Genomic DNA, 18,326 nt, shown 5'->3' on the forward strand with positions numbered 1-18,326 from the left:
GCCAATGCATTTTTCATACAGAAGCCAGCAGAAGTTGACTTTTTATGCCAAGTACACAAGTGTTGCGTTGCAGCTTGTGTTCATTCACTATCCATTTGTTAAACACCCCGAAGATGTTGAAAAGACTAAACTGGAAGACCGAGGGGACAAGAACAGTGATGGCAACAAAGGTGGTTCAAAAGGCAGCAGCAAAATGTCTACAGGACAGGTGAATGGGGTCTTGGATGTCAGAAGGCAAAATCGGATATCCTTTTCTAATTTGAATGGTTGGTAGACATCAGTATGGGGCAGTTAGCATCCTGAATTGACAGAAAATAGGACTTCAAAGCAGCAAGCCAGCATAGAGATAAACCCTTGTTAATCTGTGGTTAAAACTACAAAAGGATCAAGCTAATTAGATTGCTAAAGATGTTATTTCCCACTCACTGAGCCCCAACACTTTTGCAGTCAGAGGAGAGGAACAATGGTTAGCTAAAATTATTCTGATCACTGCTTGCCAAACTACTTCTATAATATAGGCTTTTTTCTTTCTGCCTTTTCCTATATTGGTATATGCATTTGACATGACGGAATCAAGACAGACATATTGCTGTCAGAATTCACCCCCAAATGCTCAAATATGAGCTTTAAAATTAAATAGATCATGTTATATTGGTGCAGGAGCTGGTCAATGTAAGATTATATTTCATCATTTTAAATCAAACTCTAATCTTCCAGGATTTTGTATTGAAAAACTGGAATAATCCAAGCAATGTTTGTGCTTTTGAGTTCGATTGATCTCAATGGGAGAGTTATTAATTAACTGATTGAATGACTGAATTTGCATGCTGCCCTATAGCCATAGATCTCAGGTGCTTTTAAGTAGTTGAAATTCTACTGCCGCATGGAGGAACTTTACTGCGGCTCAGTTCACGCAACACAGTGAAACATGTGGAAAACAATTTCATATCATAATCTGTAAAATCTGTGCCGTGGCTTGGGAATTCCAAACGGAGTAGTGCAAGGCTATGCTGATCTGCTAAACTTTTACAGAAACGTATCTCCTCAATATTTTAAAATTGTAGTTGAACAGGTTATTGATTTTTCATCTTAGAGAATATAAAATAATTATTTGCCTACAGGTGATGTGTATCTTTCTATTATCAGAAAAGGTGATATTCACAATCAAGGAAATAACATTCTAAACTGCTGTGAAACCAGCAGTGTAAAAAGAAAGCTGTGGATCCCCCCCCTCTGGATTTCCTTGGTAGCTAATGAAAATTTAGCAATGAAATACTTCTTTAAAAATACATACTCTCTCACAATAATTTAATAAACTGTACTGTCATCTTATAGAGAATCAGGATGGTTGCCTTGGTGACTGAGATTATCGTTGCTGCTGCTGGATTCTGTCAGTTTTCTAAACATGAATTCATAATATTTAGGATTTATTAACAATATGCCTCTCTGATGGAGATAAATTGCATCCTTTCAACTGGCCATGCAAGTCTTCTATGAGAATACAACTGCTTTGGCAACTCAGCAAAAAAGATATGATGTGATTAGCAGAAAATTAAAGCTATTTGTCATAGAGAATAAAGCAGATGCTGTTTAAAAAAGGCACTGAAAAGAAGCTGATGGGGGGGATGTGATTTCTCCCCCCCCCTTAAATGTTACAAGTTCTTTAGGGATGCTGTTTTTCGGCTATAAAACTGACCCCACTGAGTAGCAGTCAGGTTGTATCAGGAACCCAAATGTGGTAGTGGGTTTAAATCAGTCCCTTTTCCCAAGAACATCAGGACTCTTAGGAGCGGCAAAGGAATTTGTCTCTTCTCTGTGAACATGGCCCCATAAAACTCAATGGTAGTCATTTGCAATGGAGTTTGTTCTACATGCATAGCCCTGGATATAAAATCAACAGGGAGCTCAAAAGAGGCTGCACCTGAAAAATGTCTGGTGGGGGGAGTAAAGAGCAACTCACTGCTAAAGACTCGTGAGGCAAGAGATCTTGCTCAGTTGCACTAACACACAATTTCATCCTTGCACCATTTTGCAAATTTAAAGGATGGAATGAAACAATAAATTCATTAATATATATATATATTATTTGTTTACTGGGTGAGCGTGTGAGATGGCAGTATGCAGAGGTGGAGCTAGATGCTCCAGCACCCGGGGGTGGGGCTAGCTGCGCACATCCCAGGGGGGCTAGCTGCACACAGGGGCTAGCTGCCCGCCCACGACTCTCCCCCGACTCCTGAGCTGTCAGAACGAAGGGGGAAGACGCCGGCAAAGCGGCGCAGCTCCGCCCTTGCCCCGAAAGCTCAGGACTCTACCCTGAGCTGTCGGGGGAAGAGAGGAGCTGCGCTGCTTTGCTGGCGGTCTTCCCCCTTCCTTTTGACAGCTCAGGAGTCGGGATAGGCTTGGGAGTCATGGGCATGCAGCGTGCCGAATGTCACCCACCCTCAGGATGACACCCGGGGCGAACTGCCCCCACCGCACCCCCTTTCTCCGCTACTGTCATTGTGGTGTGTGGATGCGCCAGTCGGAGCATTGGATTGGCTCTGAGGAGCATCTGTGCATCCGCTACCTTTCTACTGCCTTTCCCTTCCCTGTCCTAGTAAGTGGCCTTGCCACTTCCTTGTTAGCTTGACCCTACAGAGTGAACTGTTCCCCCCTGCCCCCATGGAATAAATACTGGATTTTGAAAACAGCAACACTATCAAGAACACTGTTGTGTCTAGGCAATATATATTCTTTTTCAATATTTCAAAAGTTTCATTTCTAAGCCAGGTAACTTTGATGTGTTTTTGACGTATTTTCTCCACTGCCTTCCTGCGACAATAGTATCTCTTTCAATAACTAAGTAATGTTTTGCTTCCAGAAATCCACATAGATAAGTCTGAAAAACCAGAGAAAACTGAAAAGAAGCCACCACCCAAAGGTAATAATTTCTATTTAAATTATTATGGGTATGTTCTGTATGTTTTCTTCCCTTTTTTCTGTTTCCAGTGAATTTCCGAGTGCAATTAAAGGTCCTGGATATTACCAATACTGTAAAGTTCTAAACTGGGCTTCAAGTAACCAGGCTACCTGGAGGCCCACCTCCTCTTCTGTGAATCTGCCCATCCTTTATGTTTTTCTGGGTTTTACTTTTTGTGGCCATTTTCACTATCTTCATGATTTGTATTTTAATGATTGGATCAGTGTTGCGTTTATATTTGCAAACCTCTTTGAGCAGCATCTTTGTGGATGGAAAAAAGTAGGGTATACAAAATAAAAATGGTAATAATTTCAAATATTCGGTGCACTAGCTAACTGGCACTGTTGTTTTTCCAATGTACTTTAAAAATTGCTTTCCAGGAACTAACTGGTGTTTTGCTTCCAGAAATCCAACCAGACAAGCCTGTAAAGCATGAGAAAATTGAAAAGAAGCCTCCACCCAAAGGTGATGATTTCTATGTATTTTATTCCCAGTGTGTTCTGTTTGTAAGAATGTGCAGAACTCCTCAGAAACAGTTGAAAACACACAAATATCTGCTCTGGGAGTGAAAAGCCTTACCCACCAATCAATAGGTTATCCAGTTCAGTGGGGGCTCGGCCAGATGAGCTGACCCTAATGGATATTAGACTGCACTCTAAGCCCATTCAGCTCAGTCATATGACTTGCTAACCCAGCATTAAGTGCCTGTTAGCTTCTTTGGCTGGCCAGGAATCTGGGCTTTCATTTTTATGTTCGAAAAGCAAGTCTCTAGCCCCTGTAGAACCAGATATATGAGGCAAAATTCATAGGTGCTAATCTTCATTGCAGACACTTGTGTTCATAAGGCATTGGAGATCACTGCAAAATATCTCGCCTCTTTCACTCTCCAGTGAAGACAGAAGCAGCTGCAGTGAGAACACAGAGTGACCTTTCTTTTGGAGGCTGGAACTAAAAACTTGCCATGGGCAAATATAAATAAACAAATATCAGGCTGGCTTAAAATCAACCATGGTGCAAACCAAAATGGAAACATTTACTGTGATGCAGAGGACCAATTCCAAAATTGTATAAGTTTTGCACTTATACTGACCAGTAACATTTACACAGTTTGCCGTTAAAAATGTTTCAAAAAGAATTACGCAGCATCGAGGTCTCCTTGGTGCAACCAATTAGCTGGGTAAACAGAGGGGGATGTGGATAAGTGCAGAATGTATTGGCATGATGAGCAAATCTCTTTTCCTGCCACCAAATATAGGATAAGGGATTGCTATAATTAGTTTGCCAGGCCTGCCTGGTTAGCCTTGGCAGCATCCTCACAGCACAATATGCTAATCTTGGATTGTAGGACAACAGTGACCACCACTTCCTCATAAGGACGCAGAAAGAGCCGTGTCTGAAGGCTATGTGCTTATCTGAGAATGGCAGGTGCTGCCAAAATAGGAGACTTCAAATTCTAGGGATGATTAAACATTTTGACATCGCTTGGATTGGTGGCATGGAATATTCTCTGGGGCAAGGCCATGGAAGCGCACCGGGGCTTCAGCATGACTTTCAAAATAAAGAAAGTCAGTGGTTCTCCACCTTTCACCCACTACCACTCACTAGATTCAATGTCCCTGAAGCCACAAGTAACAAAAATTAGGATGTTAAAGTGGCACTTCAGAGCCCAGAACAGGCAGTTGTTAAGGAGCGCTTGGAGTGGGCAAAGGAGTGCTATGGTGGTTGTATTCAGGCTTGAAGGATGGAACTAGGAGAAGGCCCATGGAGTAGAGTGTGTCATGCTGGGTTAGTGGTGGTGTAAATGCTCTTAGGTAATGGCTTGGAGATACGGCAGAGGATGTAAATGATGGGTTGTGATGGGGTGAGTTTTGGAAGCTCCTGCAGGCAAAGGAAGAAAGCTTCTCAAAAAAAGAATCATCCTTTTTTATTTAAGGACCATTCTTCCTTTGTTGCCATTAGTGCCCCCTCCATTGTTTTCTTTCTGGAAACTCCATGCACGTTCTTATTGTCTCATTATAAATTGATGGTGCGTTGTTATTATTCTCCGAGGAACTAAATCTAGGATCTGGGAGTTTATTCTCAGGGCAGGGTGAGAATAATGCAACAACTGTCCTCTGCTGTCCGCCAGAAGCTTTTGCAAGAAGGAAGAAAAGGCTGCCTAAAATCCCAAATTCATCTGACTCATCCCTCACCAGTCATTCTCTTGTGATAAGGAATATTGCTTAAGTTCAAGGGAAAGTTATTTTTATCAGGAAAGTCTTGCTTTCCCCTACTGAGGGAGCATTTTCCCAAGTAGCTTCTGAAGATTTTTAAATGTCTTTAATGCAGAAACAGGGAACAGCAGCAATACCAGTGTAAGCTGGCAGCTGTCTGTGGGTGTTAATTCTGTGTGGCAGGCCATGAGCTAGCAGTGTTTGAAAATGCAGATTTCCCTGAAGAGATACACTTACTAAAGAAACATTGTTGCTAATTCACCATCTTGAAGCTAAACTAATTTCTAATGACAACCACCACCACCAATGCAGAATAGGTTAGACTTATAAAACACACAAGGGCAACCTACTTCCTGTGGCCCTCACAGACCTTTTTTGGGGCCTGGTTGTGGGTTGCCCAGCTGTCCCACAACATGCACCTCAAGATGGCAATCACATTCTCCTCAGCCAGCCAAACGACTGTCAGTGTTCAGACACCAACTAGAGAACTCTTCAGCTCCTCCCAACACCAATTGGCTGAGGAGGCACATGGTGGCATCATAAGGTGGAATTCACCTCACCATTCCTGTCAGTAGAAGCTCTGCACACAGATTTACACTTGTACAATAATGCTCCCCCCCCTTCTTCTTACGCCCATCACCCTTGAAATTGGCTTGGGTGAGAGTTAGGAGAACCCCTGGAACAGCATGCATGGAAAGGAGAGGGGCAATTGTTTTGTCTGGCTGCAATGCTAGGAACAACTCGAAGAGCACAATGGTGAACTTCATCCTCTTTGTTAAAACTGTGTGCCTTCTTCCATTCAACAGCTGATTGGGGAGCTGAATGAGAGGGAAGGCAAGTGAGGGAGTTGTTAATTAATTAATTAATTAAATCTGTATACCACCCTTCATCTGTGGAACTCAGGGCAGTTCACAACATTAAATTACAATATAAATTACAATATTGTAGTTAGCAAGTTGTGTCTGTTTGCACACCCATGAGAGTGTGTGTCTGTCCATCTGTTTGTGTGTGTGCTTGTGTGTGTGTAAAGCAAAGGGAGGGTGCAGGTGTGCATGTGTTCACGTGCATTAATGTGTGGAATAAAAATGCTTACAATTGTACTGCAAGTCACTATTCCTCAATGTGTTAGACATCACAGAACCTATGAGTGCATGTTTTCAAGTCAGACACCATTATTTGGTGTTCCCCTCTAAGATATATGTATATTTCAGATACATGACTATATTGGTGTTATTATTTCTAGCAATTCCCAAAGAGAAACCTGAAAAGCCAGAGAAAGCTAAGAAACCTGAAAAGCCAGAGAAAGTAGAAAAACCTGAAAAAAGAGAAATCTCTAAAGGTAAGTGGTTAGTTGAGGGACATAGCTGCAGTGCATACGTGCCCCTGTACTTCTGCACAGGAGAAAGTATTGTGAGTGAGCAAAATGGTCCCTCTTCAGATGTCAATGGGTGTGGCTTCAAAATGTGGTAAGCCAGTCCTGCTGTGCTTGGTGGTCCTCCTGTTCATTTTGCTGAGTGGGGCCCTGGATGCCTGCGCCAGAATCTTGCCCTGTGGGCACCAATGATGATAACGTGATGACCTTAACCACAGGAACACAGCTGCTATAAATAAAAGATTGCTATGACCCAAATTCCAACACAGTGAGCTGGTTCACACAACACAATAATGACTTTCTGCGAAGGTGCAGGCTCTTGGAGCTCACAGTCTTGGATCTCTTGGAGCTCACAATTGCTTTGCTCTTTCCTGGTATATATTACTCCCAGGTTGGGCTAAGCTAAAGTTCACCTTAGTGTGTTATCTGAATCTAAGCATGTGGTTACACTCTCTCCTTGCTAATCACATACTGCACCCAAAATTCATTCCTGACTACAACTTGTGGTTAGCAAGGAAAGAGCTCAGCATGTCAACCGAATCTGTGCTTGTGGTTAGCAAGCTTAAGCATGAGCCTAGGTTTGGACAACACACTAGACCTAGCCTTGGCCTAGCTCAACATGCCACAGGGTTAAAAAAAGACTGGAGAAAGCAGGTGTGAGCTCCCTGCTAACCCACATGTGTGTGCTGTTCTGGTATGTCCTGGTCTGGTTTATCATGTTTTGCAAGTCAGGCCAGTGAGAAAGTGTTTTAGTGTTTCTCGGCCGATGTGCCAGAGAGTGCAGTTCTTCACTGTGCCAGTGGCACCAATGAGATTCCTCTGTGAAAGCCACATTATTGTGTACTTTCATTTGACTCAGCAGAGAGGAAGCAATATCTGGTTTTAATTTCCAGTCAAGTGAAGTGCTTAAGAAGCGGGTGTAAAAACAATAACCAGAATAAAATTGGAGGGTAATTAGCTGCCTCCACAAACATCCGTCATTTGCTTGGTTTGAACAAGCACTCACAGTCGGCCCTCCTCTCTTGCTTTTCCTTTGATGTGAAAATAACACACCCCGAGCTAGCCTTTTTTAATGTGGTATAGTTGGACAAAGCAGTTTTGTATCAACTTGCTATTCTCTTAAAGTCCTAGACCCCAGCAAAGCTGCTCACTGATAATAGTTTTCATTGAAAATGGCATGCTATTTTTCACCACCATAATGCTGCAGTGAACAGGATCATTCATTAATGAAAACACTTATTGACATTTTGAACTGCTTCCCTGAATCAGGATCTGACTGAAATTGATTTAAGTCATTTGAGACTATGTCTACTACTGTGCCGCTCCCCCCCCCCCCCCGCGCCCTCATTCCACTTGCTTTTCAAGCATCTACCCTAGGCTTCCAGCACTCCACAGCAAGCAGGCGAAATAAACCTCTTATTCTGAAGGAGTGAGTAGGGAGGGATATATAAATAAGCAAAATATAGATTTTTACCTAAAGCTCCATCTCTTGCAATTATCGGCTGCAGACCTTGATACCTAAATCCTAGTGATGTCAGTGTGGTCAGCCCCATTCTAATTCACAAAAGTTGCTGGCCAACAAACCCTTTTTGTTTTCCTGCTTAGACAATTGAAAATGAAAATGGGAACAACTCTTGGGGTAGAGTGTGAGACTCTCGATCTCGGGGTTGTGGGTTTGAGCCCCACATTGGGTAAAAGATTCCTACATTGCTGGGGGTTGGACTAGATGACCCTCATGGTCTTTCCCAACACTACAAGTCTATGATTCTTTTCAAGCTTATAAAATCTTCCCTGACTGGTCATTTGGACTAGATCTTTACTTGCTAAAGGTAGCCAGACTGGGAAATACATAAATACCCATTTTCCCTGAAAGCACTGGACCCAGGTTTAGGACATTTCCGCCATTTTTAGAGATGATTTGTTATTGTTACTGCATAGTAGCAAAAGCTCAAATGACATTCTTATGCAAGAGGTTCGAGGCCGAAATAGACATGATACTAAATGTGCAAATGCATTTAATGTGTTTTTTTATTTCAAGACAACAACTGTGGTGGTGGGTTGCAGGGCCATGAACATGGGACACGGGGAAGCGGGGTAATCTTCCACCCACAATATGGTCCTGATGAAAATGCCTCCCCTGAAGGACATAGGGACATAAGAAGAGCCAACGGTCCATTTAGTCCAGCATCCTCTTCTTACAATCGTCACCCTGATGCCTATTGGGAGCCATATGCAGAACCTGAGCGCAGCACTCTCTCCTGATAATCCTGGGAGGGACGTTTATGTTGGCACTCATGGGAGCTTTCCTCCTGTGCTTAAATTGTGTGTGTGTGTGTGTGTGTGTGTATTCCTCAAGACCATGGCGCTACATCTGTTTTGGCCCTCAGCCAGTTTTTCTTGGCACTCTTAGCACCCACACCTGCCAGTTTTATATTATGGGGTTTATATGTGTGTGTTTTAGTAGCTTAGCAATTTGTGTGTGTGTGTGTGTGTGGATATACTTTAAAAATTAAAACTAGCTGTCAGTAGTTAATTTTGTCAGGAAAATAGATACTGGAACGCCAGTGCGTTGTGAAAAAATGGCAATGATAATTAGCTTTTCCCATATTAAACAAACAAACAAACAGCAGGTCAACCCAGTAATAGATAGGAGATAGGAACAAATTCCCCTATGCTTTGCTGCTGTGCCATAGCCATTCATTTAAATGGGATTCCCTCAGCAAGCATGCCAGAGTTTCATTGAAATAAAGGGAAGGTAAGAGGCAGCAGTTCCGGGGTGTGTGGGTGGGATGCTATCTGTCCTCAGCTTAGTCTGAAAGCCCCATTGTGCTATGGTGCCATTTGACCAAGATGCCGTTTTTATATCTTGTACCTAAATATGCTTGTCCTTTTGTAGCGATACACAAAGAAAAGCCCGAAAGACATGAGAAGCCTGAAAAGAAAGAAAAGCCTGACAGGAGCGGCAAACCTGAACGACCTGAAAAAATGGGGAAAGCCAAAGGTAATCGCTGCTTTTCATGAATTCTATAAAGAGCAACTCAAGAGTTCTGACTCATATAATAAACCACCAGGGATATGGAGAGATGATGCCCTACTTTGAGAGGGAGCTCTACATTTGCCGGGGGGCAGAGGGGGCCCCCAGTTATGACCCACTAAAGGGCCTGTCTCTTGAAATGGTAGGCAAACCTATCATGTTGTCCCCTGGGAAGAGAAATGCTGTTGTGAGTTTGGAGGGTCAGAGAGTTAGGCTGTATGTCTGCCTGAGACCCACCTAATTCCTGGATCCAGCAAAGATTCAATTGTTGGAACAGCCAGGCCATACATAGGGGTGGTAGTCCTATGGTGGTATGGCTCATTAGGGTAGCAACAGAAGTGGCTTTGTGCCAGAGGGCACCTGGCTGTTGGTGAGAAGGAAAAAGGCATGTGTGTGAGCTAAAAACTAGAGATAGGTTTCAGGCAGAAGACAGAGAGTGAGAGCCATGCCTGGTTTCTGCTGGAATCCAAAGCTATGACTATGGGGGAAGCAAGACCTTCTTGGGGTGTTAATGCTGCGAGCCCCTCCATAGTAGGCTCAGGTTGTATATCTGTGTAAAAAACCACATTTCCTGATGACACCACAGTCTTTGCTGTCCCTCATTCTGAGGAAACCAGACCTTGCGTAAGTGCCTGGGATCCCTGGAGTTTCACACTGTTGGGAGATTGGGGAGGAGTGAAACAATGCCATTGTGTGACACTCTAGCCAGGGCAAAACTCAAGACATTTTGCTGCCTGGGGAAAAGCGTAAGTTGGTGCCTCTTCCCATTCCACGAACAAAAGTCAATGGAACTATATTTATTTTTACATTTACATCTTACCTTTCCTCGAAGGAGCTCAACATGGCATGCATGCTTCTTCCCCTTCCCAATTTTATCCTCACAACTATCCGGTGAGGTAGGTTAGACCGAGAGATAGAGACTGGCCCAAGGTCACCCCGTGAACTTCTTGGCTGAACGAGGATTTGAACCCTGGTCTCTCAGATCCTAGTTCAACATTCTAATAAATAATAACAATAACAATAACAATAACAATAATTTTATCATTTGTACCCCACCCATCTGACTGAACTGCTGACTGACACCTACTGAATGATCTATGATTTCTACCTCATTAGCTTTATGAAAACTTCCTTTCCTCCTGAGACCTCCTGACCCTGCATACTCCAGAGGTCAGCAAACTTTTTCAGCAGTGGGCCAGTCCACTGTCTCTCGGACCTTGTGGGGGGCCGGACTATATTGGGGGAGGGAATGAATGAATTCCTATGCCCCACAAATAACCCAGAGATGCATTTTAAATAAAAGGACACATTCTACTCATGTAAAAACACGCTGATTCCCGGACCGCCTGCGGGCCGGATTTAGAAGGCAATTGGGCTGGATCCAGCCCCCTGGCCTTAGTTTGCCTACTCATGCTCCAGAGTTTGCTGCAAGGCTGCTGAACAGGGACACTTCTCCTATCAGCTGGGAACAGAATTTGCTGTAGCTATAAATCTCATTTGTATGAATGACTGTTGATGGTGGCGAACCTTCTCAGGTGGCTTCCTATTCCATATGGGGATCAAGCCACAATGCTGCTTTTCGTAGGAAGCTAACACTTTTAGCTGCAAGGGAGTAAAGACTTTTTTGCAGTTGTTTTCAGATTTAAAAATTCATATGTGCAAAGCCTAAAACTCTATCTGATTAGTTTCAAGCTTTCAAAATTATGGGAAGGCCAGTGAGGTGAAAACATATATATGAAACACTGGTTTTAATTAAATAAGATAATGAGCCAGCCTGGTTGCAACAGTGGCAGTAGATAGGGAGGGGGGAAATGCAAATTAATTTAGTGATTGCCGGATTGTTTATAGATAAGTGTTATGTAAAATGTTAACTGCCTTATTCTTTAGGGACTTGAGTAACAAATTACAAGTTTTCAATGCATGTGCACACTGTCAATCATTTTTAGGTGCATGGCTTCACGGGCATACCTCACATTGGCTCAGAAAAGTAAAAGCACTTTTATCTACATATAGCTAGAATTGTACCTTATTGACCAAAGGCCCAATGCGCCAAGATTGCTTCCTGCACAAGTGCCATTCATTGGAATGAATGGGAACTATGACAGAGAATGAACTGAGCTGATTCTTCAGCTTCAGATCTCCATCTGGAAAACGGAAATGATGATGAAGTTGTTCCCATGTGTATTTTCAAGATTCATGGGATAGGGAAATGATACCTGTTCTAAGATTCAGGTGGGGTAACTTGTCCAATGTTATGTTAACTGATTCCACAGAAATAATGGGGTACCCGTTATATGACTATTCCATGAAATTGTCATGAAAACACAGGGTTCTCCCAGGCACAGAATCTACTCGTGCTCTACTTCCAAGGTTGATGGATGATAATTAAAGAAAAACTAATTACATTGTATTTGCCTGAAAAGGAAATGACTTGCTTAAGGCAAGTGGACATGTGGTATTTGCAGGAGCACTTACGGTCATTTTTCATTTTAGCTTATCGAATTTAAACTTTCCTTCCAGCATAATCATGTTTCAGTATTTGCAGTGGCCAGTTGGGGTTAAAGTTCATACCCTGCAGGGAATGAGATTATCGATTGACAAAACAGCTATTGTCTGAAATAACTTCAATGGATAAACCAGGGTTTAAAAGGATTTCCAGTTCTCATTATCAGTGTCTGTGTGGCACAGGCATATGTGATAATCCATATTTATGTTGTGTTGAGCTTTAATTTCTGGTTGTTTCAAATAACCCTCTCTGCTGAAAAGAAGTTCAAATGTATGACTGCAGTCAAACAGAGGTGTAAAGATGAGCTGTAGCTGAGCCTATACACTTAGTTTAAATTCTGAGATCTCTCTCCTTGGAGAGATTTCAGGTTAGATTGCAATCACGGAATCCACACCTCCAATGCCCTCCTGAACAGCTGATTGGTGGGATTTGGTTGGTTTGTTTGTTTGTTTTTAAAAGTATGTGAATGCATCCCTGGCTGTTTGCCATTGCATAGACTGTATAACATAGACCAAACTACACATGTGGATTTTCATAGATGATATGTAAAATGTAAATAGTATTGTACCCAGTTAAATTAGAGTAGACCCACTGAAACAAATGGATTTCAGCTGCTATTTTTTGTATAAGTGCTGTATCGTGTCTGTTCCTTTTTAGAACCCCCCAAAGAGAAACCTGCAAAGGAAGAAAAGCCTAAAAAGAAAGCACCGCTTCCCCCAAAAGGTAATGCTCATTATATTTTATGGAGAAGTGGCTCTACCATGAGGCACAGTGAAAACAGCCTACATCAGGCAGCAAATTTTGGGTGTCATTAACTGTGGCAGAATGGAAGGCAAGGAGGCTTGGTCCATGGTGCCCAATTCATGAGCAGCTTCCAATTCATGTGCAACTTCCCAGTAGTTGTCATTTTGTTCACCAGTGGCTGCCATTTTGTATTTTCTGCCCATCATGAATTTAACACTTTTGGTTTGGTGTACTTAGTGTTGTGCTTTGATGAAGAACTATTAATCCCTTCATTACTCACATTTCTCTATCATGATCAAATGTCCTGGGGGCACCTTAAAGCGTAACAAATTTGTTTTGCAATAACCTTCCCTGGGCTTGTGTTCATTTTAGAGCAGCTGCATGACATTTGTCCATAGCTCACCAGCAGCCACCCACACACCCAGTACTAATACATAGCATATCCATTTCATGAAGTGCTTCTTCTTAGGAAACACAGGGAATATCCAGAGTTTTCTGGTAATATCCTGTGGGTATTGTATAAGAGGTGGTGGTTGTCCTTTTCCTTACCTTACCCCTCCAAAATTGGTTCCAGGGACATGTTTCTAACAAAGCTTTTCTACCTGCGTATCAGTTATCTATTTTGTGAGGATCAGGATGTTTTTGGGGTTGTTTACCATCTCTTTGTTTGTGACTTTCATAGCATCTAAAAATAGGCGTTCATTTTCCCTCTTTTATTTACTGTACCAACTTTTTCATTCCAGCAGATTATGTGTGTTTCTGTCACTGACAGTTTCACTTCTTTCTACAGCAAGGCGAGGAAAGATGCCTGGATAAGATGCTTCTATCTCAAAATTACCACACACATTCTAGGGTAGTGGGCTGTGAGGAGGAGGACGACGATTTCTATTCTTCATTTTTCTGTTCTATTTTTAAATTTATTTTGAAAGAAGAAAAGCTTTAGGTTTTTCTCATCAATCTAATTTTCTTCCAGCCTTTATATGTATGATTGGTAAAGTTTGTGATGGACAAAACCCCCTTACAAATAGGATAAAATTATTTATTTAAGTTTGCAGCCCCTTTTCGTAATTTCCTGGGAGTAAGGGTGGGGGAGTTCACATTTTAACGAGAACCTACCTAGTTTGCACTTCCCAAAACAATACACAAACTGAAACACAGCTGTCCTTCAAAACTTGTGCTTGCAATCTAGTTCTCTTGTAGAAAAATGGATATATTAAAAGAAAATGCACATCAAAATGCACATGTGAGTGAAAATTGCATATAAAATTAGGAGAATTATGCACTTAATGTTGATGGCTGTCCATTCTGATGAATTTACTTGGGACTTTTCACAGGTGTGTTTTTGTAGCAGGGGAGCACAAACCTTTGTGTAAATTTAAGGGAACTTAAGATGGGTGAGAGAGAAACTGTCCATCTCTACCTGGGAATTGTTCCAACTGAACCGTGAGACTTAGTCTGAGTAGCTGTGTCTAGAATTATGTTCTGGAGAATCAGTCCTGGAGGTTGCAAAAGCATGCAACAAAGTACCCCTTTCCAAGAAGGCCCTGCAAAACTTACCGCTGGGCATCAGAGCAACCAGCTTTTCCAGGAGTAGAGATTGACCCAAGAGAACACATAGATTCAAAATAAGTTCTGATGGTGATACTTCCATTTCATCCAGAACATGCATGCTAACTCCCTCCAAGGCCTATGCATTCTCCACTGGCATTACTTCTCCTTTCTCTAAATTCAGCTCTAGGTTATTCGCCCTCACACCCTTGCATAGCTGTCAACATTTCCCCCTTTTTAAGGGAAATTCCCTTATTCCAAATAGGATTCCTTGCAAGAAAAGGGAAAAGTTGACAGCTATGCACCCTTGACCACCATTTCCACACACAGGTTTTAGGATACTGTAGAGGCAAAGGCTCCAACATCCTAAGTTAATTAGATATGGTGATACCTAGCCTCCTTCAAAGCTCCACCATCCTCTAGTGATGGGTGAATTCCCCTCAGCTTGATTCATAAATGGGTCACCAATTTGAGAATATTTGAAAAATAGAATATTATCGACTCATGATGTCTCCTGCACTGTATGACATGGTTTTACGTTTTATTACATTTTGTTCAAGTTTTGGGTGCAAAATGCTTCTCAAAGAGGATAAGCAAATATCTCAAAGGGAGATTTTTAAGGCTTTTGGTGACTATTGGCGAAGCCCAGAAAACTCCAGAGCCTTAGAGGATAGGAAGAAACGGTGGAGTGGGTGAGCTTATTTGACCTAGCTCTGAGAAACTCTTCAGCCAAATCATAGCATTTATTTTCCAGAGTCTTTTCTATTCGTTCTCTCTTGCTCTCTAGCCTACATTTCCTTGACCTTTTCAGATAATGGTGGGGCCCAAGCTATCTTCTTAGAGACCTCGGTGTTAAATGGAATTTAAATGTATGTTCCGCTTCTGATGAAGTGTATGAGAAAACAACTTACCTTTGCTCATGCAACAGAACTCCACGTCATCTGTAATTTGCACTGGTGCTATGCTGAAAATATCTCCCCACTATTTTTTGACCATTCTCCAGCAATTCACAGAGGGGAAATACAATCAAAATTTAATAAAGGGGACAGGAAAATTTCAGATGAATTCTCATGGGTGGGATGCATGTTTATTTGTGTGTGTTTTCACTTACCTTAGTTGCAGAGTGGCCAAAAGTTGTTGGTTTTTAGTGCCCTTTCTCCAGTTCTACAAATCATCTCTGGCGGTCTGCACTGTTCAGCCTTCCTGAGTGCCCCCATTTCTTGATAATCCTGTGCTTTCCATTATGCAAAGGAAGGTGGATAGGGTGCCAGCTGTGTGCCTGATATTTTTTTTAAAATTGCAGTCTTCTTTACTTTTAAAGAAATCAGTGCAGAAAGATTTATTTTTTTTAAATATGAAATCAGCAAGTGCACTTATCTCAGGCACTCAGAAGCCATCTCCCCAGCTTCCTATGCTTTGATTAAAGCTCGAAGAAGAATTTTTCCCTATGTGGCTTCTTCAGACCAGGAGGAAAAACACACACCACCCACAGCCGCCTTACAATGATGAGGTGAGCTCAACCCCACATGCCCCCAAATTGTAAACTGCCCTAAGAAAGAGGCAGCAAAAATGGAAACTCCTTTTGCACAGGAAAAAGGGTTTTGAGAAATTGGAGGAAAGGTTTCAGCACAGCACTAATTTGCATTTGCCATGTGCTCTGAGCTACTGTTGAATATAATGCAACGTGAAAAGCTGAACATGATAATAATGTAGTTGAAACCCCATAAGAAAAATAAATATGTCCTGTGTAATGCTCCTGGAATTGCTAGTGGAAATAGGATTTTTAAAAAGCTATTGTTATTGCAAAAGTTATGCCACAGTCATTTAAATCTGATTCCTGTAAAATATGGCTTAATTTTAACAGCAGTTTTGAAAAATGATAAGACATCACTTTTGCATTTAAAAGGAAACTAATTGTGAACTGATTCATTGTCAGTTTTATAAGTGTACTGTACATGTCTGCGTGCACCAAAATCCCTGATGAAGTTTAGATAGAATTAGCTTTCAAAAAACAAACAAGAAATCAATATATCTATAGACATGGGTCTCCCAGTATGTGTCGATTACTTTTTCCCTTTCAAAAGTAAGTTAATATGCTTGTCTTTATAGCAATTGGGGGGGGGGGATGGTCTAAAAAATAATAATTCAGTAACAGAATAGGTGGAACCTGAAAAAGAAAAAAGGAGGGGAAGTTGCTCCGAAAGATATTTCCTTTCCTTATTCTTCAATATGTCCAGGAGTTTGTTGAGAATAATTAAAATTCTTTGGAGACTATTTTTCTTTTCTTTTAATACAAATGACAACATGCAATTCATAAAATCAATGGTAAACTATAAAGCAGCATGGACAGTAAGAGCTACTAAAAATACATTTCCTGCAGGTACAAAAAATTATATTGACTTTTTACATATATATATATAATCTACAGACAAGAAGAGCATAAAGGTTGAAGACAAGGCTAAGAAGGATGTGAAGGAAAGAAAACCAGAACCCAAGGCACCCGAAAAAGTGAAGCATAAGGAAACCAAAGCAGAGGCAGTTGCGCCTGCCAAAGCCAAAGCAAAGGAAGAGACAGCACTGGTGGTTACAGAAAAGTCTGAGAAGAAAGGTAAACAATGCTAGCAGACAGCAGCAGAGGACCTCTGAAGTGCATGGGTAAAGAAATCCAGACAGTGAATTAAAAGCAGTCCATATACATACATGTACTCCTTAAAAAAAAAGAGAGTTACCCCTAACACATGAGAATGAAAATAATGTTAAGAATGCATTGGATTCTAGCACATCTAAAATGAAAATGAAACCAAAATGCCTGGGAAGGCTAATGTGTTGCTCCTCTGACCAATGATTCTTTCTGTAATCCACATGTTTCTTTAAGGAACACATCTTCCATTCCTAAGGGTTTCCGAATATAAGACCAAAGAGGTGAAAGGCTTTAGTCTTAGCTGAAAGAAGGAGCTATGTCATCAGTCCATCTATATAATATTCCACTCTCTTAAGATCTGTGGGTCTCCTTGCTCCTCCTGAATTGTTTCGCCAGGATGAGTGGCAGACATCTCCTCGACTCCCCTATGAGGAAAGGTTATGGCATTTGAAGCTTTTTAGTTTAGAGAAAAGGCGAATAAGTGGGGACATGACAAAGGTCAACAAAACTGATGTAGAGAAAGTTGGGCAAGAAGTTTTTCTCTATCTCTCCTAATACTAGAAGTCAGGGACATCCAAGGAAGCTGAATATTGGAAGATTCAGGATGGGATAAAATAGAGTTGAACTATGAAATCTGCTCTCACAAGAGGTAGTGATCTCCACTAACTAGGATGGCTTTAAAAGAGGATTAGACAAATTCATGGGGCATGTGGCTATCAGTGACTGCTAGTCCCAGTGGCTATGTTCTAGCTCTGCTGTTAGAGGCAGTGTGTGCCTCAGAATGCCAGACAGTGGGAAGCTCAAATGGGGAGAGTTCTGTTTCACTCAAGTATTCTGCTTGCATATTTCCCCATGGGTGTCTGGTGTGTTATGCTAAACTAGATGGGCCATTGGCCTGAACCAGGAGGGCTCTTCTCATGTTGCTGTGTAGGTGCTAGAGAGAGACCGTACAGTAATCAGGAGAGTTGGAGGAATTAGAAACCTTTCAGCAGAGAGAGGGCCTCCCTCATAAACCAGAACGAAAGGGGAACAGAACATGGCTGTTCTAGGTCCCTTTGCGACACCACCAATTAGGAAGCCAGCCTCCTTTACTTTTGGTCTAATGTGAAACAAGTTTAAAAATGTGTCTCTGGTGAGTGGGCATTCCCTGAGTTTAAGAGGGCTAAAATGCTAAAATCAGCACCAAAGACAAGGGTCCCTGCTCTAGCCATTCTCCCCTCTTGTACAGAATGTTTTGTTTTATGAATGATTGCCGGATGCAGTACACTAGCTTCCCTACAGCTTCCATTTTCTGCCTTGCTCTTCTGTA

At 41.8% G+C, this 18,326-nt stretch overlaps 1 protein-coding gene across 14 annotated transcripts in view; it reads left to right on the forward strand.

Annotated features, from left to right (window-relative positions):
• TRDN (triadin) overlaps positions 1–18,326 on the forward strand; it is a 163,230-nt gene that overhangs the window by 43,534 nt on the left and 101,370 nt on the right. For 13 of the 14 annotated variants that reach the window (XM_077926033.1, XM_077926028.1, XM_077926036.1 and 10 more), the window contains 6 exons: positions 2,861–2,920; positions 3,365–3,424; positions 6,416–6,511; positions 9,441–9,545; positions 12,742–12,807; positions 16,805–16,984. In XM_077926033.1, the coding sequence (XP_077782159.1) occupies positions 2,861–2,920; positions 3,365–3,424; positions 6,416–6,511; positions 9,441–9,545; positions 12,742–12,807; positions 16,805–16,984 (567 nt within the window). The remainder of the gene's footprint in view (positions 1–2,860; positions 2,921–3,364; positions 3,425–6,415; positions 6,512–9,440; positions 9,546–12,741; positions 12,808–16,804; positions 16,985–18,326) is intronic. The other variant, XM_077926032.1, reaches the window with a different exon arrangement.

This window comes from Podarcis muralis, chromosome 3 (assembly GCF_964188315.1).
Source record: "Podarcis muralis chromosome 3, rPodMur119.hap1.1, whole genome shotgun sequence".
Taxonomy (NCBI): domain Eukaryota; kingdom Metazoa; phylum Chordata; class Lepidosauria; order Squamata; family Lacertidae; genus Podarcis; species Podarcis muralis.